This window comes from Bos grunniens, chromosome 4 (genome assembly GCF_055505025.1).
Source record: "Bos grunniens cultivar Pamir isolate PY7600 chromosome 4, Bosgru_T2T1.0, whole genome shotgun sequence".
Lineage (NCBI taxonomy): Eukaryota > Metazoa > Chordata > Mammalia > Artiodactyla > Bovidae > Bos > Bos grunniens.
The window spans coordinates 18,854,771-18,880,780 of record NC_141168.1 but is presented as its reverse complement, the minus strand read 5'-3'; the positions used below and the strand labels follow the sequence as shown (position 1 = coordinate 18,880,780).

General features: G+C 43.8%; 1 protein-coding gene across 20 annotated transcripts in view; it reads right to left on the bottom strand.

The window, feature by feature from the left end:
- Positions 1 to 26,010, bottom strand: part of DGKI (diacylglycerol kinase iota) — a 512,936-nt gene that overhangs the window by 274,133 nt on the left and 212,793 nt on the right. For all 20 annotated transcript variants that reach the window (XM_086395389.1, XM_086395393.1, XM_086395391.1 and 17 more), the window contains 2 exons: positions 7,896 to 7,970; positions 7,432 to 7,488 (listed from right to left, as the gene is read on the bottom strand). In XM_086395389.1, coding sequence (XP_086251515.1) covers positions 7,432 to 7,488; positions 7,896 to 7,970 — 132 coding nt within the window. The remainder of the gene's footprint in view (positions 1 to 7,431; positions 7,489 to 7,895; positions 7,971 to 26,010) is intronic.

Here is a 26,010-nt window from a genome sequence, read left to right as displayed (position 1 = left end):
AGACACAGATGTAAAGAACAGACTTTTGGACTCTTGTGGGAGAAGGCAAATGGTGGGAGAAGGTGGGATGATTTGAGTGAATAGCACTGAAACATGTATATTAATATATGTAAAATAGATGACCAGTGCAAGTTTGATGCATGAAGCAGGGCACTCAAAGCCAGTGCTCTGGGACCACCCAGAGGGATGGGGTGGGGAGGGAAGTGGGAAGGGGATTCAGGATGGGAGGACATATGTGTACCCGTGGCTGATTCATGTTGATGTATGGCAAAAACCATCACAATGTTGTAATTATCCTCCAATTAAACTAATTAATTTAAAAAATGCCTTACATATAATAATAATTTTAATTTTCATGAGAATTTTTGTGAATAGAGGTGCTATAGAGTTGATAAGTACTAGTAAAACCCTGAGTTGGTAAAAACATTGAAATATGTCTATATTGATTGATAAATTGCAGTTCGGTGCTTCTACCATCCCTCTGGCTCCTCCATAGCACCCTCCATGCCCTCAACACTGCACACCATTTCTACCTCCTTATTACTAAGAAATTAGAATGTTAATTCTGGGCATAACAGGTCTCTAAAATTCTGGAGCTCTCTTCTGAAAATAAACCATGTTGCCTGGACAATGCCATTGGGTTCCACCACAAAGTCAGAAAACTGGGCTATGCCCCACTGATGGCAGCTGTCTGTCCAGGTATCAATATAAACAATTCAGGGGCTTATGGCTGCAAGTCCAGGAACCTGCTTACTGTCCATACCTCCAGGTCAGTGCAGAAACTCTACTGGGATGAAGGTACCAGACCCTTCACCTCATAGATGAGGCAGACTGCTCCAGCTTTTCAGCCCACTCACATGAGAAGTTCTGCCTGGGAGGACGGGGGCCAACTGCTAATTGTACTCTATCCCAATCCACATCATTGTAGGGCAGCTTATCAAAAGGTCTGACTTGAATTATCATCATCATCCTCATTTTACAGATGATGGAACTAAGGTATAGAGTGGTGACTTCAAATGTCAAGGGCTGAGCAAGGATTCAAACCCAGGCAGGCTGGCAAAAGAGCCTGTATTCTCAAGCACTCTGTTGCAGGGCCTCTTCTCTGCTCTGAAGCATCAAGTTCAAGCTCTTTCAATAAATGATTTCAATGACAGTCAGTAGTGGAAATATTGAATACATAAAAATGTCAGGCGGTATTATGAGAGATAGAAAAATTTACTATAATTGCTGTTAGTTTAAGCAGAAGCTGGGGGAGAATGAACAATAACACTGATGTTAAGAGAAACTCTGCTTATTGAGATTATAAATCACCTAATGACTCTCCATTTAAGAATTGAAGGAGGGAAACACTGGAAAAATTTGATGCAATTACCTATGAGAAATCATGATTGACTCATGGGATTATTTAGTGAGTGACAACCTTAATCAAAAGATTAAACCAGCAATTTCCACAAATCAACAATTACTCAGAAACTATGAGACTGACGATGAATCATTTGTGAGGCGACATATATTGTTTGGTAAACAGATTTATAATACCATGTAGTTTAGTTTATTTAGGGAATAAAAGAGAACATTTTTAAATTGCTTATTTAAATACTTATGACTCTGCAAGTTGTTGAATATTTTTAATATCACCCTTCCTAGGAAACAGGTAGGCAACTGAGGCACAGACAAAATAACTCATACAAATTACCACTGTAGAAACTGAGTAATTATCTCTGTGACTCTGATTTGAGATGTCAAGTATCCATCTATTTAGAGGTCTTCTTAGATCTGATATAAATTTTTTTCTATTGCTGCTTAAACATAGCTTGAACAAAGTGAAAGCCAATAAATGTGTGTTGAATTGAATGAAATTCTCAACCTAATTTCCTTGACAAATCACATAGCTACCATTTTGGAGGATCATCTATTGTTTTTTATCAGTTAGGGGAAAAAGAACACTTCTAGAGAATCACTGCTGTTTTATCATCCATCTTTCCCAAGCACTTAAATTTTTCATACTATTTCCTTTTGACTATTATTCATTTCTCCTAAATTATTGAACTGAAATTAGACTCAGAAGCCTCACACTGCAAATGTGAGTGTTGATACATGCTGTTAAGATAGCAGAGCAAGGCTTCTAAGACTATAACATCTTTTTATTGTTCATCAATAATCTGAATTATTCATATACCACCATCAAATACTGGGTAAGAATAGGGTTATTACTTATGGGTGTTAAAATCTTGGCGATCCATTATTTCAGGGATTATTTTCAGTATGGTTAGCAAAAATGTATAACACAATTGCTCAATTATTGTCCAAAGCAGCCAGTTCGATTCATAATATTCAATTCAGTTCAGTCGCTCAGTTGTGTCCAACTCTTTGCAACCCAATGATTGCAGCATGCCAGGCCTCCCTGTCCATAGCCAACTCCTGGAGTTTACTCAAACTCATGTCCAATGAGTTGCTGATGCTATCCAGCCATCTCATCCTCTGTCGTCCCCTTCTTCTCCTGCCTTCAATCTTTCCCAGCATCAGGGTCTTTTCCAATGAGTCAGTCCCTTCGCATCAGGTGGCCAAAGGATTGGAGTTTCAGCTTCAGCATCAGTCCTTCCAGTGGACATTTAGGATGGACTGGTTGGGTCCCCTTGCAGTCCAAGGGACTCTCAAGAGTCTTCTCCAACACCACAGTTCAAAAGCATCAATTCTTCAGCACTCAGCTTTCTTTATAATCCAACTCTCACATCCATGCATGACTACGGGAAAAACCATAGCTTTGAGTAGACAGACCTTGGTTGGCAAAGCATTACTCATAGAGTTTTTTAAAGTATCTTAGAAATTATAGACCAATCCAAGCAGCTTATGTCTAAGGAAACTGAGTCCATTTGGAATGTTTCAACTTAGAGGAGTCAAACCAACATTCATTAAAAAAAGTCCAGGTATCAAGCACCCCACAAAGCCTAGGAGACAGTGATTAACAACCCTGCTCCAGGTCCCAGCCCTAGAGACACCACTGAGGGAAAAAGAAGCAGAGATGGCCTTGGAACACAAGTCAAACTAATTCTAAAGTGACTGTTTCTTTCATTTACATAAAGTAAACTATCTAAGGTCTCTTAATTAAGAATCCCCATGGGTCATGCATCCCTGGTGGCTCAGTCAGTAAAGAATCTGCCTGCAGTGTGGGAGGCCTGGGTTCGATCCCTGGGTTGAGAAGATGCCTTGGAGACAGGCATGGCAACTCACTCAAGTATTCTTGCATGGAGAATCCCATGGACAGAGGAGCCTGGTGGGCCACAGTTCATGGGGTTGAAAAGAGTCAGACACGACTAGGTAACTAAGCACAGCACATAGCATGTGACATAAGAATCATTTCCAAACTGTACTCTTAGAATAAGAGTTCTTAGAGATTTGGGGGGAAATTAACCCCTTCATGGGCTTCCCAGGTGGCTCATTGGTAAAGAATTTTCCTGTGATGCAGGAGACCCAGGTTTGATCCCTAGGTCGGGAAGATCCCCTGAAGAAGATAATGGCAACCCACTCCAGCATTCTTTCCTGGAGAATTCCATGGAGACACCATGGGGTCACAAAGAGTCAGACACAACTAAGCAACTAACACTTTCACTCCTCTATAAACTCATTGGTTAAAAGATATTCACTGATCACATTTTCTGCATCCTGCTTGGTACAATGAGTTTGGAACAAACTTCATGAGTGATCTCCCAAAGCTTACACTAAGGAGGATGGTAACAAACAAGCAAATGAGTAATACCTGTAAATAATTATGACATACAAAGTGCTCTGAAGGGCAGAACAAGGTGCTTTGATAAAGAACAATGTGCGACCTATTTAGAGATGGAAATCAACAAAGACCTCTGAGAGGCTCTAACTGTTAAGAAACAGCTGGTCATGAATAGAGATCTCCTGTGCCGTGACAAAACACACAAATATCAGAAGATGAAGAATATCTTGATGTGTGCCTCAAGAACTGAAATCCATGTGGCAGACAGATGTGTTGCAAGAGGTTGGCTGGCCCAGCCTATGCGGGGCTTTTGACTTTTCATGCCAAGCCAAGGAGTACAGTTTTCCTCTAAATGACGTGGAAACCACTGCCAAGTTTTAAGCTGGAAAATTATATAATCCAGTGTTCACTTTAAAAGATCACTCTCTTATATCATGGTGGATCGATGGGGTAAATTAAAGAATCCTGGAGAAGTTACTGCAGTGGTCAAAAGCAAGGGATCATGGTGTCTCAGGCTAGGGCACTGGCAACAGAAATGGAGATAAATGCATGATTTGAAATATATTTTATAAATAAAATTGATAGGGCTGGCAAATGGATTAAGTGTGGGGAGTACCTGAGAGAAGCATCATTATGACCCCGTGTTTTCTCATTTGTGGAGTTGGACCAATGGTCCTCTCATTTTCTGAGATACAAAACAATTGAAAAATATAGTTTTTACAGTGATGGCAATAGAGTTTGGTTGGTAATGTATTATATTTGAGATGACTCTGACACATTCAATGGGCATATCAAATGGAACTCCAAGTGTTTCAACCCAGACACGATACTGAAAACCAAAGGACTGGAGGAGTTCTCCCAACGCCAGCAGGCACAGTGTAGTCCAGTACTAACAAGCCCAACAAATACGTAGAAATCAGGGCATGAACAATGGAAGGACTACCCAGTGAAATATTTAAGAGAAACATTAAGAAAGCTGTCACGACACGAGAGCATTTCAAGATGGAGGAAATACTGAGTAGTTTGAACACATTTGAAAGACTGAATAAGAACAGAAAATAGCTAATGAATCTGGCATCAAGGAGATATTGGCAAGATTTAAAAAAGTAATTTCAGTGAATGGGTAGAGTAAGACCAGATCAGAACAGGTTAAAATGCCCAGGAGGGAAACATGCTAGAAACAGTTTATATGGCTAACACCTTCTGGAACTTTAGCACTGAACACAACACTGAGAGTCAGAGCTGCAATTAAGACACAGTTGGTAATTGAGGAATATTCTTGTTTGTTTTTGTTTTTTAAAGATGGGAGGTCTCAGAGCACGTTAATGGTGATAGAAATAATCCACAAGGAAGGTGAGGATTTGAAAATGTAGGCATGGAAGAAATAGCAAGTCCTTGATATGAAGACAAAGGAAGACACTGAAAACACTCATGAAGGGCCTGGCTTCACAGAAGAGAAATAATACAGCTACTGAAAACACATCCCCCCAAATCCTTATGTTAGAAATTAGAAACAATCACAATTACCTATCCAAATGGAAAAAGAGAAATCAAAGGACAGGGAGCCAAATATGGATACCCTGGTTAGAAATTTATAAAGTCCATCTTAAAAAACTCAAAACGATTTCTTCTACTGTCCTAAGTAAAACGTCTCCTTCATTTGAGCCATCACTGAGTTATCCCTTGGCCAATGCTATAGTGTATTCCAACGACATCAAGGGTAAACACAACCCTATCATTTTTCTTAAGACTCTCTCACCCTACATATGACCCATAACCAACCTCTTGCTGACATAATAGACAAGCACAGTGGGAACGGACAGCTAACGGGGACAGCTATTTTTATCTCTCTCTACAACCTCCACTGCCAGCCTATTCTCACTCCATGTTTTCTCCCAATCTCCTTGTATTAATCAGTAACAATATTATTCTTCTTCACTGTGTCTTCATTTGTTAACTGTCATTAACACCAATCTATACTCAGATATCTTCTATTCCTATCTTACCCAGTCATCAAGCTTATAGCTTTAATTGCTACCTCGAAATGCTGACAGTTCACCAGTGTCTAACCTCTAGCCCAATCTTCCTCATAAGCTCTAAACTTATATAACCACTCAGCTTTCTGTTGGATATCACCAGTTGGGAGCCTCAGGACAACTCAAACTTGAGAGTCCGACAACTGAACTCATTACTTCTCTACCATATCCTCAAGGCAATTCATTTGCCAACATATTTGTCCTTATAGTCAAAGGACAGAGGAGCTTGGCATAAAGCTATGGTTTTTCCAGTAGTCATGCAGAGATGTAAGAGTTGGAACATAAAGAAGGCTGAGCGCTGAAGAACTGATACTTTCAAATTGTGGTGCTGGAGAAAACTCTTCAGAGTTCTCTGGACAGCAAGGAGATCAAACCAGTCCATCCTAATGGAAATCAATCTTGAATATTCACTGGAAGGATTTGTGCTGAAGCTAAAGCTCCAATACTTTGGCCCCCTGATGCAAGCAACTGACTCACTGAAAAGACCCTGATGCTGGGAAAGATTGAGGGCACGAGGAGAAGGGGGAGACAGAGGATGAGATGGTTGGATGGCATCAGAGATTCAATGGACGTGAGTTTGAGCAAACTCAGGAAGCTGATGAAGGATACAGGAGCCTGGTGTGCTGCAGTCCATGGGGATCACAAAGAGTCAGACACCACTTAGTGACTGAAAACAACAACCCCTGTCCTTGTGTCCAAAATCCAATCAACTAATATATCCTGACCATCTTATTTCCTTCAAATTCACATTTACCAATTTTCTCCATCTCAGTATTACTGTTAGTTCAGATCACCATTATCACTTCCAAAAGACTCTGATGCTGGGAGGGATTGGGGGCAGGAGGAGAAGGGGACGACAGAGGATGAGATGGCTGGATGGCATCACTGACTCGATGGACATGAGTTTGAGTGAACTCTGGGAGTTGGTGATGGACAGGGAGGCCTGGCGTTCTTCGATTCATGGGGTCGCAAAGAGTTGGACATGACTGAGCGACTGAGCTGAACTGAAACTAAGAGAATAGCCAATTTCCTCCATGCCTTTAACACTGCTGCTCTTGAAATACATGGCATCCCCTCCACACTGTAGATAGATTAATATATTTTGCTTAAAATTGTTCAATGCCCCTCTAATTACTATGATGATGAGACATGCCTTGATTATAAGAGCCTTCGTGGTCTCACTTCTGCTTATCTCTTGGGTCTCGTGCCTTCCTTGTATGTCCCTCACTTTTGAGCCTGTGTGGATGTGTTCTGTCTAGAAGGTGCTCACTCACCCCCGAGCTGACGATCCCCCAAACCTTCACTTAGATTAATCCTTTGGGACTCAGTTTAGTTGCCACCTCTTCCAGGTGGAATTAAAATAGACCAAAAGCCAATAAAATACTATTTCTTTCTTACCTTTTCAATTCTACCACCATTCCCTCTCCCTACTCTCTGGCTCATTCAATAGACCTTCGCTCTCCAGGGTATTCTATGAGAAGAAGAAAGGGGAGCAGACACACCCTGAAGAGACTTGGGGGGTTTACTGATTGTATTTGTTGAGATACTGATAAGACACTAATGTGAAATGGAGGGAGACAGATTTTTTTTAATCCCTGATGACAATGAATGCAGTGAATCAATGGGAAATAAAAGGTGGCATTTGCACTAGAGCTCTGAAATACTTACTTCTCTTGGTGATCTTGAACCTCCTTCTCGAAATGTTGGTTTACATCTGAAATTAATCTGTCATTTAAAAAGAAAAGTGTATTATATTAGGGAGACCACCTAACTAGAATTACCCTAAAAATTACCTAGAGTTACCCTAAAAAACCAACAAATCCCATGGGCGAATGACAACACTTGCTGTTATTGTGAAGAAATAGGCCCATACCAGGCTTTTCTCTCTAACCTTTTTATTCCTTTACCCAAGAGTCAACATGAAATGATATCAAATTAAAGCTCAGTAAACAATAGAGTGGATGTAAACCTTAAGCATAGTCCTCCCATTATTAATCTGGTGATAACGCTGGACTTCTAGGTTTTTAAAAGAGCATAGTTGTCAAGAAGTTGAAAATGAGAACTGACGCTTTGTCTCTGAAGTCCAAACACTTGCAGGGTAGCAAAGATTGCAGCAGGTGGCGCCGTCTCACCTTTTCTAGCTGTTCGATGCAGGCGGTATGGACGACAATCTTACAGACTGCACACTTCCTCCTGAGAGCTGATTTCTACAACAGACAATTCAGAAGACAAGGAGAAACGTTAGCAGTCTGCTCTGAAGGGTTCCCTGGTAGTAAAGAGAACATTCAGAAATAAGGCAAACATAAACCAATTTAAAACTTCATCATAGACATTCAATAATATGATAAGCTTCATCAATAGTCCTTTGATCTACTAAGCAGCTACATAGTCACAACTTAGGGTGGCCAAGATGTTCTCTTTACAACATAATTATATACTAGATGTTATATGTTGAGGATATACTATGAGCCAAGTTCTTTATTCTGCTGTTTTTTCCTTCTCTAAGTTTCATGACCTAACATGGTAGGCATTATTATCTTCTAATTTTTTTTTTTCATGTTTACTCTAAGGGGTAGGGCCAACATACCAGGTTCAAAACAAGCACTCTTTCCCTACAGTCAAAGAGTCTACATTTCAAGAGGCCTTCACCTCGGGGTTTTATTCCCAGCACAAACCTAAACAAACCTACTTGGGTTTCTGCCCAGATAGTCTGGAAAGTAAAAGGACAAGTCTAACTTTTACTAATCATTATCATCATCATAGCAGCAGCAACAGTAACATAAGAGCAACTCACATGAATGTACTACCTGCCATGTGCTAGGTATTCTAGTAAGCACTTCACAAACAGTAACATTTAATCCTCACCACCCTGAGAAATAAGACACTATTCTTACTTTCATTATACAGATAAGAAAGCTGAGGCACAGGAAGTTATACATTTAGAGCACAGCAGGGCCAGGTGGTCTGAAACAAGACTCCTGCTTAGAAGCATTACATAGTTTGGCCTCGCTGACACTCAGTGCGAGTTAAAAATTCACAATAAAAATACTCCCTGAGGCTGATCTTTTCTCTAACTAAAAAACAAGCAGTAGAGAGAGGGAGAGGAAGGTGTGGAAATCTTGATTCATTGCTCCTAGTGCCATGGAAAGTGTAAGCTACCAATGCTCAGGTCTCTCTGTGAAGGACAAGCTAAAAGGCAGAATTGCATGAATAATTTGGGGGTTTGAGCACTGAAAGAAACTTACTATAACAAAGCCAATCTGTGAAATAGCCCATCAAAGCATCGATGTGTGAAAGGCCCCGAGTCCCTGTCCTCAAGAAAGGCACTGCCACAGGGTACATTCTGAGGACTGGCTTCTCCTCCTGGGATTTGATTTTTGAGCTAAAAATTGAGGTGATACTGCTACAAAAGGAGCCTGGAAGAAATGCAAACCAGCACCTTGGGAGGGACAGAATCGGCAAAGAAACTATAGCCTCCTGCCTCCTAGACGGCTCTACCCATTCAAACACAGGTCTCCACAGTGTCATCAGACACCAGTCAAGCACCAAGAACACTGCAGTCAGTACTGCGGCAATGACATGTGTCACCCTAATACCCACTGACTAAGGTTTAGGTACTGTGCTTGCAAATGCTTTCATCATTCTTGGTTTCCCTCTGCCTGAGGAAAGGACATGGTCTGGAACTTTAAGCAAGTTTGGCAATCAATTGATTTTGCAAAAAGACAGGATAAAGGGAAATCCAAGCATCTAGCTACACCACTGAAAAGTGTCTTGGCTTCACTACTAAAAAGAAAGAGGGGATGATGGGTGGGAAGAAAAAGGAAGGGTAGGAGAAGGGGAGAGAGAACAAGAATGACAAGCAGAAGTGGCGGCACCAGCAAGGGCGACATCACTCAAGGCAACAGTAATAAAATTCCAGGTGTGTAGTTTTTCATGGGCTGAGTGCCCATTAGCAAACTCCTGATGCGCTCCTGTTAGCTGGAACTCCTGGTGGGGACCACCGCTTTAGCGTAACCTGCAGCAAATGCATGGGGCTCTAGAGTCCTGTTGCTCAAGAGTTACAGTGATGCTTGAGAGTCAATCTCATTCTACTTTTTATCCACCAACCCCTAGGAGATTTCACAGCAAGCAAGCAAAGTGATACTCTCATGGTAGCAACCACTTACAGGGTTATTCAAGGCCACCTGAAAAGCCTCCCTCCAGTTAAGTCCTGCCCTGGTCGAGCTTTGCGCCTGACCGTGTGCTCTGTGCTGGGGTCTGCACAAGATTGCATAAGGGCTCCATGAGGCTCCTAAGAAGCCCCTGGGGATGGTGGGAAGGGACAAACATGCACTCGTCGAAGCCAGAACACCTCTTCCTTGCCTTGCTTTCTGTCTGGATTTCAGTCAGGATCTTTTTTGAATACGGGATCTTGCCGGGAAAAGTTTGAGAGCCAGTAGGTTAAGACCGTTCTCTCTCAGTTTCCTAGGATAACGTGCAGTTACACTGATACATCAGGTTCAGTCCCTGGGTCGGGAAGATCCCCTGGAGGAGGGCATGGCAACCCACCCCAGTATTTCTGCCTGGAGAACCCCGTGGACACAGGAGCCTGGTGGGCGACAGTTCATAGGGTTGCAAAGAGTTGAACATGACTGAAGCGACTTTAGCACACATCCACTCACACGGATATTATTCATGTGTAATAATGCAAGAGCAATGTACTACAAATGATAATATATGAAGAAAAGTGCCTTACACTATAAAACTGATTTTATTTAGACAATATTGAATTTTAAAGGCCCTCATAAAATATAATATGTGCTTCTACGCCTTCTGAGGCAGAATATATAAACCATAATCTGAATTTGTCTTTATAAGCACAACATGATGCATTTTACTATAGAGAACAGTCATTTTTCTGCTTCCTATCTTCCTATCAGGCTAGAAGTTGTTGTGTCTGACTTTAGTTGCCCTCAATTTCCTAAATGACGGTTTCTAAACAGCGTATAATCTGATAAATTAGATAATTAAGGTCTATATATAATCATATGCAAAATTAAGTGAATAAATTCTGATTGAAGGCCCCAGGTCTTTTTCCATAGTAGAAAAATATATCAATTTTTGCTTCTCAACTGATGAAAACTGTTTCAGTGAATCAGAAGTCCAAACTGCTGACTTCTTGGTTTATCACTGTGCTTCAATTGGTTCAAGTTCTTTGAAGCAGCTGGATAATAAGCTCCTGGGCAAAAATGCTCAATTCATGCTTGGTTATATTCCAATTTTTATTTGCAAGATTCAAACTAAATATAAAGATAAAATGTAGGAATCTAGGTATTCTAAATACTGTAAGTATTCACCTTTTCTTTAAAAGCTCTTAATTTAAGTCAATACTTTCTTCACTATAAAAAATGATAAAGCAAGAAAAGTCATTCAAATTAAGTTGGCAGATTAGCTGTCATTCTTCTTAGTGGGACAGCTGTGATAGAACCTAGCACCAAAATGCAAATTCAAAAATAAATATGACCTGGGAAGTAAACATGCTTAACAATTATAAAAGTTTAATAATTCGCTCTCTTGATTTAAAGGCCAATTAGGCTTATTGCTTCAAATATCAAGTGACCTCAGTACCTTTCCAAGGGTTTCCTCATTTTGTAAAAGGAGGTTCATGAATTTGTAATTGTGTATGTGTCCATGTGTGCAACATCTGTAAAAACTAGTGGGAAGGCACATCTGGGAAAACTAAAACAATATAGGCTATACTATAAATTACATATGGCACCCCACTCCAGTACTCTTGCCTGGAAAATTCCATGGACGGAGGAGCCTGGTAGGCTGCAGTCCATGGGGTCGCCAAGAGTCAGACACAACTGAGCGACTTCACTTTCACTTTTCACTTTCATGCATTGGAGAAAGAAATGGCAACCCACTCCAGTGTTCTTGCCTGGAGAATCCCAGGGACAGGGGAGCCTGGTGGGCTGCCGTCTATGGAGTCGCACAGAGCCGGACACAACTGAAGCGACTTAGCACAAATTATATCCCATCATACAATGCTTCCCAGGTGGCGTTAGTGGTAAAGAATTGGCTTGCCAATGCAGCAGACACAAGAGATGTGGGTTGGATCCCTGGGTCAGGAAGATCCCCTGGAGAAGGAAATGGCAACCCACTCCAGTATTCTTGCCTGGAAAATCCCATGGACAGAGGAGCCTGGCAGGCTATAGCCTATGGGGTCACGAGTCGGACAAGACTAAGGGACTGAGCACACATGCAGTGACCAGAATTGACTCATATAATCGTGCCACCATGAATGATATGCTGTGCTTTAGGATGGTGGGCACAACCTGACCAGCAGACCTAACAGTGATGGAAGAGAACACCTTCCCAGTTCTGACTGGGCCCTGCACGTTTCCCATGCTGCAGGCATTGCTGGCACTCTAAGCAGCAACAATTCCTTTCCAAACTTCGGCTCATCTCAGGCACAGAAGTAAAACAGCCTTAGACCACTGGCACTGGGGATGGAAGCTGGAGGGGGGCTGAAAGGACCGGAGGCAATAGTGGTAGAAAGTATGCAATTGTCCCGGAGAAGAGTTAATATCTCATCCCATCCCACCTGCCCACTCCCTTTTGTCACAAGTCCCTGATTCATCTGTACCACCAAGCAAGCTATGTTTGCTTCCTTTGAATAAGAGATGTGATTTCTACTAAATAATAAAGATCTGGTGGTAGGCAACAGCATTTGATAGAAAGAGAGAGAAGCAAGGGAGGGAAGGAAAGAAGAGGAGAAAGAAAAGGAACCTAGCTTCACAGGTTTATGATTTGTGACAGGTCAAGGCCACCACGCTACGAGGTAACTTAATTCAAATGTCACCCCTAATAATGTGAAATCTGACCCAAGAACCGTGTATGACAAGGCTGACTGAGCCTCTCCCCAGTAAACATCCAGCAAATCTCATGTTTCCCTGAAGATGAGCGAGTCATCGTGCCTCTGACCACATCTCTCCTGCAGTATTTTTAAAGATACCCTCCCCCAACACACACACACACACACACACACACACACACACACACACACAGAGGTTTAATCACAGAGATGAGAAGCAGAGAAGCAGGAGGAAAAATTTAGTCTCCAGAGCCCATGTGGCTACTCTTTCTCAGCCTCCTGTCTCAAGAGACCTCAGGGGCCAGAGCCTACTGCTGGCCAAACAGTAGTATGGGCCTGGCAGCATCTCATTGCAGACAGAGTCCCCAGAACACAGGCTCCCAGATAAAATGCAAGAAACCAATGTTTCCATCAGCCCTGCCCCTGTCACAAGGCCACAGGGACAAAAGGATGAATGGCCAGGAAAGTGGCTCTGGGCAGGGATGCAACCACACTAGGAGAGGGGAAGGAAGCAGACAAAGTCCTGGGGGGAGGATGAGATGAGGAGCTGAGTGGTGAAAAGCTGGGAGAAGAAGGCTGGATGACTATGAAGTAATTAGCCTCCAATTAAAATAAATAAATAAAAAAACAAAAAACAGAAGGCTGGATGAGGTGGTGGGCTGAGCTTCCAAACTCAGGCTCCCCCAGATGTCTTCTCCCCAGTAATTCTAAACCTCCTCACCCTTCCCACCTCATAAGAATCATGGTGAAAAAGAGAAGCTGAGTGCTGGGAGTCAGGTGAAGGAGAAACAGCAAGTAGGGCGAGAAGAATTTTATCCTCACTTCTGCACCCGAAGCTCTGTTTACAGGGAGGCACTCTGATGGAAAAGGGAGACGGGGCAATTGGGCCCCGTCTTCATCCCTTCTTCATCTCCAAAGGTGGAGGTAAAGGAAACCTCCTAAGCCTTCAGAGGGTCAGGAATCCGGCAAACCTTTAGTGGGGACTGCCTCTATGGGCAAGGCAAACAAGAACACTGCTGCTGTCTAATCCTAGGTAAATGGAAAACAAGAGTTCTTTGATTTATTTAAAAACCTAATTAGAAGAAATGACAAGCATCCTTGGCAAGTGCTACTCCTCTGGGGCGTCTAGGATGCAATCTGTAAATTGGTATCAGGGAAAAAAGAAGACTGACATTATCTGGAGGCTCCATTACTGTGGCTTCAGGGCCAAAGCAAAGGCTTCATGGCCACTTGCGAGGGAGCCTGTCTTTCTCAGATAGAAAGACAGGACATTTTGGACAAATCAAGAGGGTAGGTAGCTGAAGTACCAGCACACCCCTATTGTGGCCTCTCTTACTTGGCAGGAGTGCTACTGTGATGGCAGGATTTCACTAGCCTGGACCTGGGAGCAGAGAGGCCACATGTCAGGACAAGTCTGTGCCCAGGGAGAGTCTCCGAGCCCCCTCTCTCTCTCAAGAGTCTCCTGGAGGGAGACCTCGCTCGGTGTGACAGGGTGCCAGCCCTCGCCCTGGGCACCACTGCGCATGTTGGAGAGTCCAGGCCTTCATGTGTCAGGGCGCCACCTGTTTGCACCTGTGTCCTCTGGAGAGGGCTCAGTGAGGGGGCTGGAGCCCTCTAGACACAGCCCATCACCACCGTCTGAGATACTAAAGATGCCAGAAGCGCCTCAGAATATATGGAAGCAAAAGGAGCAAGACCAACAGGAGGCTGGGTCAGGGATCAGATACACCGTAACAGAAGTACTCATGCAACGCTCACACACACACCCGTACACCTAAATCTGCGGTTCACTGGAATCCGGGCGGTCGGAGGTGTCTGACATAGTGAACTCTGCATGTTGCTGAAACACGGAGTGCTAAGCAGGAAGTGAAGCAAAGGAAGCTTCTGTCCTTCCTGGGAGAAGCTGGCAAGCCACTTGAGACAAGGAGGACTCGAGACGAAGCTTATTAACAGGAGAAGACCCTGCGTGGCTAAATGCTAAATGAACAGCTCGGACAATAAAGGCTGTCATTTAGAGCAGAGGCTGAAGCAGTAAAAAGCACCTAACAGGAAAAAAGAAAAAAAAACACATACACAATTCTTTAACTGGCCTTAAAAGATATATAAATATTTGAAAAATTGAAGACACTGTCGCAGGAAGAAGATCCAGAGTCTCTTTACACAGTAGGCACTGATGCCTCCTAAGAGCAACAGATCCGGTTTCTGCGTGTCCAGTGGGGCCCCGAGCCAGGGGCTCACAGGTGTCCATTTGCATGAGTCATTGGGCATTGCATTTCATGGTGGAGTGTGGAGGCTTCTCTGTGTGTTGGGGCAGGCGATCAGGTGGAGGTCCACAAAGGCAAAGAGTAGGAACGCTGGCTGTGGGTCACGAGGAGCTCAAAGAGAAATAGCAGAGCAAAACCATTCCCGAGAGGCCCAGGGTTAAAAGGATAAGGTTACAAGGAGATGGGGAGAGTCCCCTGTGTTTCCATACTGCTCTAATCCAACACCAGGAAACACTGCCTGATCCATAATAGGAGCTCAAGAGATGTTCTGGAAGACAGGGAGAGAGGAATGGAGGGGAGAAGAATGGGCTTGCAGAACAGGCCTTACTCCTAACATAAGCCCCCAGACTAACCTCAGGCTGGAGAACTGGTGGCTTTGGAATGATGAGAGAAACCTCCTCCCCCTCCAAGGCACAGGCATTCTCAGGGTAGGCAACACCGAAAGGAGAGAGAAAGTGGGACCTAGCGGTGTTTGAGGGACAGAAGACCTTTATAAATCTTAGAGGGAAAATGGGGTGCAGAGGCTTCATGGGGAGGACAGCTGAACAAATTTTGTGACCACAAATGGTGTCTTTGAGGGAGTTTCAGAGACATCAGACAAGAACGGTATCTTGCCAAAGGCTGAAAGTGAAAGTATTAGTCGCTTAGTCATGTCCAACTCTTTGCAACCCCACGGACTGAAGCTCATGATGGTAGCCCGCCAGGATCCTCTGTCCTGGGAATTCTCCAGGCCAGAGTACCTGAGTGGGTAGCCTTCTCCAGGGGATTCCCTTCTTCAGGGGATCTGCCAGACCCAGGGATCAAACTCAGGTCTCCATTGCAGGCAAAGCAACCATACTCTAATTTTAAATGGTGGTTTTTAAGTAATGAGAGTTCATAGTGAAAATCCACATATTAGGCAATGAGGGCCTGAATTGGAATGATAAAGAATGGAGCAGAAGTAAAAGCAGAAAAGCCAGAGTGATGAACCACTGAGAGAGTGGGGCCCTCTTTCCATCTCACGCAGGTCTCCCGAAAGGAGGCCTCAGCCTGGGCTTTATGTCTTTCAGGAGCAGACCAGCCCTGGATGGCTGCACTCCAAGTCCATGGTCAGCTTGCTGCTGTGCGCGCAGCAGCTGACTACATGCCCTTGTCTCTTGTGCCCTGTTATGGTAGGGACTGCCTCTGAAGTACTGCAATAGAACTCACTGAATGCGCTCTTCAAACAGTAGAGTTTGTTCTGTACTAAGGCACACATTATCTGAAGCACTTTGCATATGAAAGTGTTTATGTTTCCAGAGACACCTCCCCTGAGGAACCACAGATAAGCCTGTAAATCTCGGGTAGGCAGGACCCATCGGAGCTAAGACACAGAAGGGCCTGCTCCACAGCGCCCTAGAGACACAGAGAGTAGGAGAAAAGTGCCGTTGTTTGGACACGCATACATTTTTTTATTTCCCCAACAGCTAGTGCATTTTGTATTTTTCATGTGAAGAGAAAGAAAACCAAACTCTTAGAGCAGGAAGCCAAAGGGAAAGGAGCTGAGTATGAAGAACCACATGGAAAAAATGAGACTGCCACCTGGAAACCTTACCTCTTCCAGAAAAGCAGCCAATCAGGGGTCACGGGAGGAACAATTTGGGAAGAACCAAATTACTAGCTAGCGAGTTAATTCAAAGCTAAAGTTGATGGCTGGTTATCAATTGAAGCCTCACTGAGTTTTGACTATTGGATTAGGATTGGAACAAGTCGTGGTCAGAACAGCACAGGCACATTTTGGTTTTGTTTCTTTAAATAGTTATTTGGCTGTGCCAGGTCTTAGCTGCAGAAAGTGGGATCTCCGATCTTAGTTGTGGCAGGCAGGATCTTTAGTTGCGGCATGTAGGATCTAGTTCCCTGACCAGGGAGCAAACCTGGGTCCCCTGCGGTGAGAGTGTGGAATCTTAGTCACTGGACTAAGGAAGTCGCTAGGTTCATTTTAAGAGGGGAAAAAGGTACATGTCCCTATCTCAATAGTTCACCCTTACAGTGAAACTCCTGGTGGCTCAGGCAGTAAAGAATCTGCCTGCAATGCAGGAGACACAGGGTGGAACCTTGGTCCAGCAAGATCCCCTAGAGAAGGAAATGGCAACCCACTCCACTATTCTTACCTGGGTAATTTCATGGACAGAGAAGCCTGGTGGGCCCAGTCCATGGGGTTGCAAAAGAGTTGGACATGACTTAGGGACTCAACTCAACAGTGAAATTTCTACCAAATCAGTCTCTTTAAGAGTGATTTAAAAGGGGCTTATGCTAGAGAATTGTTTGTTTTTTGTTTGTTTTTAAATGAGAAGAAAGTGATAGGCACAGGCTTCTCTAATGGGCTTTAATAAAAAACTGCCACGTGACTCTTAGGAGAAGTCTACGTCCTGGAATTTGATTGGGTAACTGGTATACACATCTACTACCTTTTGTACATCTACATAAAATTCAGGTCCAGTTATTGAGACATAAACCAAACATAGATTGCAGCTGTTACTTATGAAACAGATGAAGAATGGCCTGCTAAGTTTGTATTGGCTGGTGCAAGTTTAATGGAAACATACCAACACATGGTTGCCCCCAGAACCAGGCTGATGATGCTCTGGGTGCCCCTCATTGACTGGTCCAAGACTGGTGTTCCTTCTACCAGCTTTGCATGGCCATCATGCATGAAAAAGGGACTTCTGACTAATGAACTCCAAGAAATCATCAAAAATCCATAATTCTATTTCCTATTCTTGATTCTCATTTTACCCAAGGAGACACCATATTTCCATGACTACTATTATTGACTGTCTATGCACTGTTACTCTCATCTCTTGTTTTGCTGTGTATTTTCTTCTGCCTGCTTGTCTTTGCCTCATTTCTTTTTTACCATTTATTTTCTCTGTGCCTCTCAGCTTTGATGTTAGCAGGTTCTAACAGTGGCTGGTCAATAGCTTTAAGTTTATCACGTGTTATCTTTCTGCTTTGGTTCTTCTCAGCTGCTTTTATGGCTGTTCCCTGCTCAATATTTGTACTCTCTTCAAAGTTATCTCAGATCAAAGCTGCCATGTATCTTTCTGTAGATTGAAGTGCTTCTGCATGTACACAAAAATGTATATAAATACCATTACAAGTATACAGGCACTAATAAGTAGATACTCACGCAACTAGAAAACACAAACACATGTGTACTCACTATTTTCCATCAGTTAGGTGTGAGCTGGACATGTTACAGAAGTCATAGTAGAGACAACAGGAAATGGTATTTCAATGTTCTCTTAATTGTCTTGTTCTAAGGTAGTGTATCACGCTTCCCTGGTAGCTCAGAGGTTAAAGCGTCCGCCTGCAATGCGGGAGACCTGGGTTCGATCCCTGGGTTGGGAAGATTCCCCTGGAGAAGGAAATGGCAACCCACTCCAGTATTCTTGCCTGGAGAATCCCATGGACAGAGGAGCCTGGTGGGCTATAGTCCACGGGGTCGCAAAGAGTCGGATATGACTGAGTGACTTCACTTTCACTTTCAAGGTAGTGTATCAAGGGCAAAGCAGAGATCTGAAGCTTAACATAAACTAGGAAACAGCAACCAGTTTGCCTTTTAATATTTGCCAACCTGATAGCACCATATATGCCATCTTACTTGCAGCATGATTCCTAATACATTCGCATTATCAGTTTACTCCCTGGAAATACATGGAATTTTTTTTTTTCTTCTAAAGTTCACAGCACAAGATCTCTAAACAATAATCTAGAGACATTTACTTTAATCCAGAAGATTGCATCTACTTAAAAAGCCATATCAAACTGTGGTAAATTACCTATCCCTTCACTGTCATTTCCAACATCTCAAGCTGCTGAGGACATAATGAAGACAAAGTCTTTCAGTCAGTCTAGGCCAGAAGACCACCATTTCAATTTCCATTCACCCAAAACTGTATCTCCAATTGGCCATGTGGTTTTCCTTCACATACATACAACTACCGATACCATTTTTCAATAAGGATACCATTATCACAAGAGTACTTACCAGAAGGCTGGCAGTGTGATATACACACCATGTGTCTGAGAGACACAGCTCAGCTCAGCCGCACAATGTGGGTACCATTCACCTGCCTTACAGAGAAGCAGCTGAGACCCAGTGAGACTGAGCAACTTGCCCAAGAGACACTGGCCAGGAGTGGAACTTAGGTCTTTCTGACTCAAAACCATATCCTTCTATTACATCTTACTACTTACCTTTCATTTTACTAGTGATGGATTAGGGGAACAAGACTAATGAAGCTAGGAATCCATTATATTTGACATGATTGCCTTAGATGATCTGTTCTCATGAGAATCCCAAGGAGATGATTAATGACAACCTATCATGACACCCTGTGCCAAGAATGGTCAATAGCAGTCTCTATCTTCCAGGAGAATCAAATAAGAAGGGCACAACACAGGCAAAACTGGACTTAAAACCCTGCAATACCTGTAGAAGTGAGTGTGGCATCTCCCCGTGAAGAGCCTTAAAAATAAGGCAGAAATTCAAACATCTTGGATTCTAAGTATAATGATACTTAAATGGCAGGGCTGATCTGGGGATTGATGTCTGTGTGTGTGTCTTCCAACAATCTCATCATTGAACTCATTCATTCATTCCGTGGAAAAGGGTAGGGTAAGCACTCAGTGCTACACTGTTCTCAGTGCTGAGGATCCAGGCAGAGTCCCATGTTAAATGAAGCTTATGCTTTAATGGAGGACACAGACATGAGTAAGACGTGATGCTGTTCCAAAGACTAGAAAGTGATGAGTGCTGTGAAAGATCTAGAGACTGGAGAAAGGGCTCAGCTGGGCTGGTTGTTTCACCCTCTTTTATTCAGTGCAAGAGAGGAGATGATGACGTGGCCCTGAAGTTAATACCTGGACACCCAGGGTATCCAATACCCTGGCACTGCCTGTTGGGTTTCAGTTTCTGACAACCCCCTGAAACCACTTTTACTTGAGGAGTAATGATCAAAGTAGCCAATTTTTATTGAGCACTTGTAACTGGCCACGTCATGCATTGCTGCATACGCTTTATCTCACTGACAGTTCATGGCAACCATAAGCGGTAGGTATTATCCACACTTTAATGTGGCATATCTAGGCCTCAGATATGAAACTGAGGCCTAAAGAGGCCAAAACAATGAAGGACATCACACAACTCGAAAATCCCAAAGACTAGATTTGAAGCTGGGTCACTTGATTCCAAAGCCTGCATATCTTCTCAAACAAAGACCTCAGAGCAGACTTTGCCAATTCCTTGCATCTTTAAAACATCACCTTCTGCAATCTGTATCTGTCTGGCATATGAGGTAGGAAAAACAAAACCAAAAACAATCTCCTAAAATACAGTCAATGTCACCTTGGGGCCAGTAGTAGTTCTGGGTAACTGCTAATGCGAATAACGCTTCAGCCAAGCCTGGGGCCTCTCAGAAACAAGAGGGCTGGTTAGAGCCCTGAGGGACACTGAAGGAAGAAAAAGATTTTCTGTACACCTGGGCATTGCCTGGGTGACATGTAAATCCTATGCCAAATCACATGTAAATTATTTCTATTAAGTAACAGAACCATACCAATGTCAAGTAAGAACTGAACTGTGCCACACAGGCTCATAAACCACCCTCCACCACACACACACAAATGCAGCTTTAATCTAAAAGTATCATTGCAAAAAAAAAAGAAAAGGGTCCAGGTAAGACTCTGTGCTTCCATTGCAGGCAGCATGGGTTCGATCCCTGGTCAGGGAACTAGAATACCACATGACGCACAGTCAGTTCAGTTGCTCATTCGTGTCCAACTCTGCGACCCCACGGACTGCAGCACGCCAGGCCTCCCTGTCCATCGCCAACTCCCGGAGCTTACTCAAACTCATGTCCATTGAGTCGGTGATGCCATCCAATCATCTCATCCTCTGTCATCCCCTTCTCCTTCTGCCTTTAAGCTTTCCCAGCATCAAGGGCTTTTCCAGTGAGTCAGTTCTTCACATCTGGTGGCCAAAGTATTAGAGCTTCAGCTTCAGTATCAGTCCTTCCAAAGAATATTCAGGACTGATTTCCTTGAGGATGGACTGGTTGTATCTCCTTGCAGTCCAAGGGACTCTCAAGAGTCTTCTCCAACACCACAGTTCAAAAGCATCAATTCTTCGGCACTCAGCTTTCTTTACAGTCCAACTCTCACATCCATACATGACTACTGGAAAAACCATAGCTTTGACTAGACGGACCTTTGTTGGCAAAGTAAGGTCTCTGCTTTTTAATATGCTGTCTAGGTTGGTCATAGCTTTTCTTCCAAGGAGTAAGCGTCTTTTAATTTCATGGCTGCAGTCACCATCTGGAGTGATTTTTTGTGTGGCCAAAAAACAAAAATAAAGTATTATTGCAGAACAGATGACTACTATTCTCAGAGGCTCAAACTCTAAAAATAAGAGAGACAGACAGACACACACACACACACGGCTTAATGGAAGTTTAGAACAAACACAAAAGAATTACATAAAGATACATAAAAGTTATGAATGAAGCCCCAGGGTGGTGATTAAGTATCTCTGAGTTTTCTTTCCTTTATATGGGAGTAAACTGCCCCAGTGACCACCCCAAAGGGTTGCTGTTACCGACAAATATTGACAAGAGGAAATCTGCACTGCATGGGTATTTCTCAAATAGTTTTCTACTGAATACTGAGATCCTACAAGATGATGACAGGTGTTCTGTGGGGAAAATAATGAGTTTTCAACAATCATCCCATCCCCCGAGCAAACATATAGGAAATCCTCCACACCACTGCCCTTCTTTGGAGAAGGAAATGGCAACCCCCTCCAGTATTCTTGCCTAGAAAATCCTATGGACAGAGGAGCATGGCGAGCTACAGTCCATGGGGTCACAAAAGAGTTGGACATGACTTAGCGACTAAACATGTGCCCTTTTTAGAGTTTCAGAGTAAATATTTGATTGTTAAGGGTGTTTAAGCTTATTTGATTACAAGGTTCTTTTTTTTTTTTTTTTTTTATCACAAGGCTCTTTTAAGGAATGATATCCCATATTGCTTTTACAGGAGTTCAGTGCTCTCCAGAACATTTTAATTTTTTTTAAGCACACTGTACAAATAGACAATGGCGCTGCTGATGCCAGGTCACCTAGGAGAGTGACCGAACCCTGTAGCTTCCTGGGCTCCATATCCTATCATTCTCTCTAGTGCATAAAGTGGGCGGGGTCTGTATTATATGCTCCTCAGGTATACAGATAACACTCCATGCGAAATAATTACAGTGATAACGATAGTTGTAATAACAATGACTAATTTTACTAAGGACCTGCCACATGCTGGTCTCAGTTCTGGGTGTGTACCTGGCTGACCTCGTGGAAATTCCCGACCATCTGGCCAGACACATATGGGCAACACCCCTTGCACCCACGGGAACACCCTGCCCTCTTCCTCCACTCACATCCCCTGACTCAGGGGTCAAAAGTAGAGAGTGCATCTGAGCAAATGCTTTTTCAGAATTATTCTGGTTGATGGCTCTGTTCTCTCTGAGTCATCTGCATTCATGAGCTCCCCAGCATCCTCGTGGTGGGAGGCGTCTCTGGCAGAGAGCGGCGGCCTCAGAGGCTCCACAGAGATGACATCTTCACATCAGCACCCAAACAGCTTGCAAGGCTGGCTTGGGCTTCTGAGCCTCGCTACCACACTCCCAGCTCTCTCTCTGTGAGCGCGCACCCGCCCAGCCAGGCCACCATCTGGAGGTACAGAGCATCAGTCTGCTATGTTGGATGACCAGAGGCGGCAAGCAGGAGGTCCCAGTGCAGTCTGAGGCTCCCGTTCAGTGCGGGTGCTCTGGGGTGTCCACGCCCCAGACCCGAATGCACAGACGGTCAGAGGTCATCAGCCACCTGTGCTGGGGACCAGCTCTCTCTTCTCACTCCCAGCACACAGAGGCATGCAAACCAGCATCTGCACATACTGCTGTCCGGTACCCGCATCTTCCGGAAACGAAACAGACAGGACTGTCACCAGGTTCACCATCTTTTTTCCTTTTTAAAACAAAAAGCTGAAAGTTTCCTTCAAATAGGACAGAGAGCTACTGCCCTTGTATTCTTGGGATCTTCCCAACTCAGGGATCAAACCCAGGTCTCCCGCATTGCAGGTGGATTCAGCACTCTCTGAGCCACCAGGGAAGTCCCTGTTCTTCTTACAAGTTTCTTTCAAAAACCCAGGGACATAGCCAGCATCCTCGTGAGCAGATGCCGTGGTGCCCAATGACAAGGATGAGGCTTCTGACCAAGAAGAAGATATGGCCTGTGAAATATAGTCCAGAAGGAGTTACTTTGGTTTATAGCAGTCAGTTGGTTCCACCCACGACCTGGGGAGTCTATGCGTACTACCCACAGCAGCAAAATGACAGGGAAAGTGTGAGACTCTCACTGCTGGGGCTAGGCAGAATCCTCCTGAACAGAAGGCCGTGCTGAAACCAAAGTCCAACCAAATTACTGAGTAGCTCATTCAACCAATGATATTGAAGTATAATCAGGGACAGGAGACAAAGAGGGAGGAGGTTAACCTTTATCAACTAATTTAATCCTCCCACCAATTCCGAGAAGCAGATATAACCATCACTGTTTTACAGGGAGACCTGAGACGCAGAGCAGCAGGACAGAGCCAGGATTTAGAACCAGATCTGCTTGTCTTTGCATCCGAGTGGCTCTTCTCTCTCCACTCCCCCTCCTTCCCATCTCACCTGGCCTCCTTAATGCAATTCGTTCATTTCCTAAAACTATATTTGTTTAGTGCCAAACAGTATTAAGGTCAGGTGTCACAGGCGGGGTTGGCCACTTTTGCCAAAGGCGAACCACCGAACACACGAACAAAACAATAACAAAAGCAAAACAGTACCCATCAGCCCACCCACAGAAAGGAGGTGACATAAGCACATTTAAAAATAGAGAAGATATATCTGGTAACAGCACTCTGAAGTCTGTCAGCTCCTTTTCCCTCTTACCCAACCTACGCAGTCTCCCTCACCTTTCTACCTTCTCTTTTCCCATAGTTCTTGGCTTCTGGCACCTACCTGTCTGTCTGCTCATGTTTCCAGAAAGCCACATACCTGTCAACTGAAATCCTCCAGCAAGCCCGACTTAAATGTACCTGTGCGAGGGCATCTGAGAGCTGTGTGCAGGCACCTGTGTGGCCAGGTGAGGTAACTCACTTTAACAGAATGAATACTGCCTTCACTTCCTAGGGCTGCCCTAGCCAAGTACCATACCCTGGGGAACTGAAAGCAATAGAAATGTGAATTCTCGCACAGCCTGACTCTGAGGTGTTAACAGGGTTGGCATCCTTCTGAAGTTGAATCTGTCCAGACCTCTCTCCTAGCTTCTGGTAGTAGGTGTGGGCCTTGGCTTGCGGCTCTGTCACCCCAGTCTCTGCCTGCACCAGGACGTGGCTTTCTTCCCTGTCTACCCCTGTGTGCCCTCTCCTCTTTTGTAAGGACACTTGTCAAAATGGATGAGGTCCCCACCCTACTGCAGTGTGACCCCATCTTAACTATATCTGCAGCAATCCTATTTCTGAATAAGTCATATCTGGGGGTCGTGGGGGTGAGGACCTCAGCATGTTTGGGGGGTACACAATTGACCCCATAACAGCTACTATACGCCAGACGTGGGTTCCAGGCTACTTCATTTGGTTCTGATACTCTACAAAGTAGATCAGTGGCTCCCCACCCACTGTGTGTGACAGAACATAACATCAGCTGTAGAGTTTGTTTTTAAAATATTCACGTCTGGTCCCACTCTCCAGAGATCCTGATGTGGTAGATCCAGGCAGGGAACCAACCATTTTACAAAGTAAAATTAAGAAGCACAGTTTCAAAAGGAATGACAATGCTTATCCAGGAATAAGAATCACTGGGGTCCATCTTAACAACAATACAATAAATCAGGAAATGGGGGCAAAAAGGAAGTGAAACGCTATGTCCAAAATTCACTCAGTACTTGAATGAAACAAAAGGTTTTCCAACCCAGGTGAGTTTCACTCAGAACCTCCATCCTTTCCACTACCCGGGTGTGAGCATGGTTGTCTACACCCCTACATACTGACACAGGCAGTATTTTTAGGTGTAAAAATAAGTGTGCACACCTATGTCCTCTGTGGATTCTTAGTGAGTGTCTTTGGGATCAAGTATGTATTTGGCTGAACATCTTTGTATATTCTATCAGCCACACACCAGAATGACTTCTACAGAGTGTCCGCATAAGTCATGATGTTGTCACTTACAATTAACTGTCACCTGTCACTCTCAACTCAGTCTGAAGTTTCTAGTACAGGGTACTCATCCCATAAGTATTTGTAGAACAAATGAATAAAGAAACACCCATTTAAGGAAACATCATGAAGTAAAAGTGGTGCTTGCGGGAATTTTTTTTAGTTTTTCCCTCATAATCACGATGGGAAACCACGATCCTTCTGCCCCAATTTCATTACTTCTGCATCCTTTTCTTCTCTCCAGATGAGAAAAAGAAGCCGCTACTAACCTGGGGACTGTCGCTGATTTGGGAACAACTTTAATCCCATTAAATATCTACTCACAGACATTCTACAGTATTAAATGTTGTCACTGGAGGAAATAAGAAAGGAAGAAGTTTAAAGGTAATTTGATTCAGCCCTGAGATTCTGGAGCACATGCTCCGACAACAGTCTTCATGTCGTCTCTGCCTCATCTGCAATGTCCTCCAATATCAGCCCCCCAGGTCCATCCATGTATGGCAGAAGGAGGTCCGAATTTGCAGGATGGCTTTGGTTTTAAATAAATTCTGGCACTGTCCCCATAAGCTGGGGTGACAGTTTCACAGCAGTCAGTTTCACCCTCAAGTCCATCCTGCTTTAGACAATATGGCCAGGCTCCATCAGCACACAGCCATTTTTTACAACATGCACTTTGAGTTTCAGTTGAGAAAACACAGACAGACACCCCCATCCATCCTGATTTCCATTCTTACCTAACATGTGCCCTTTGCTGTGTTCATGGTGTCTCGTGACTGTCTCCTCCCTCGTACAAAGCATCTTTCTGCCTTTGAGTCTGCCCATGTTCCTCCCCCTGCCTGAAAAGTTCTCCTTCCCCACTCTACT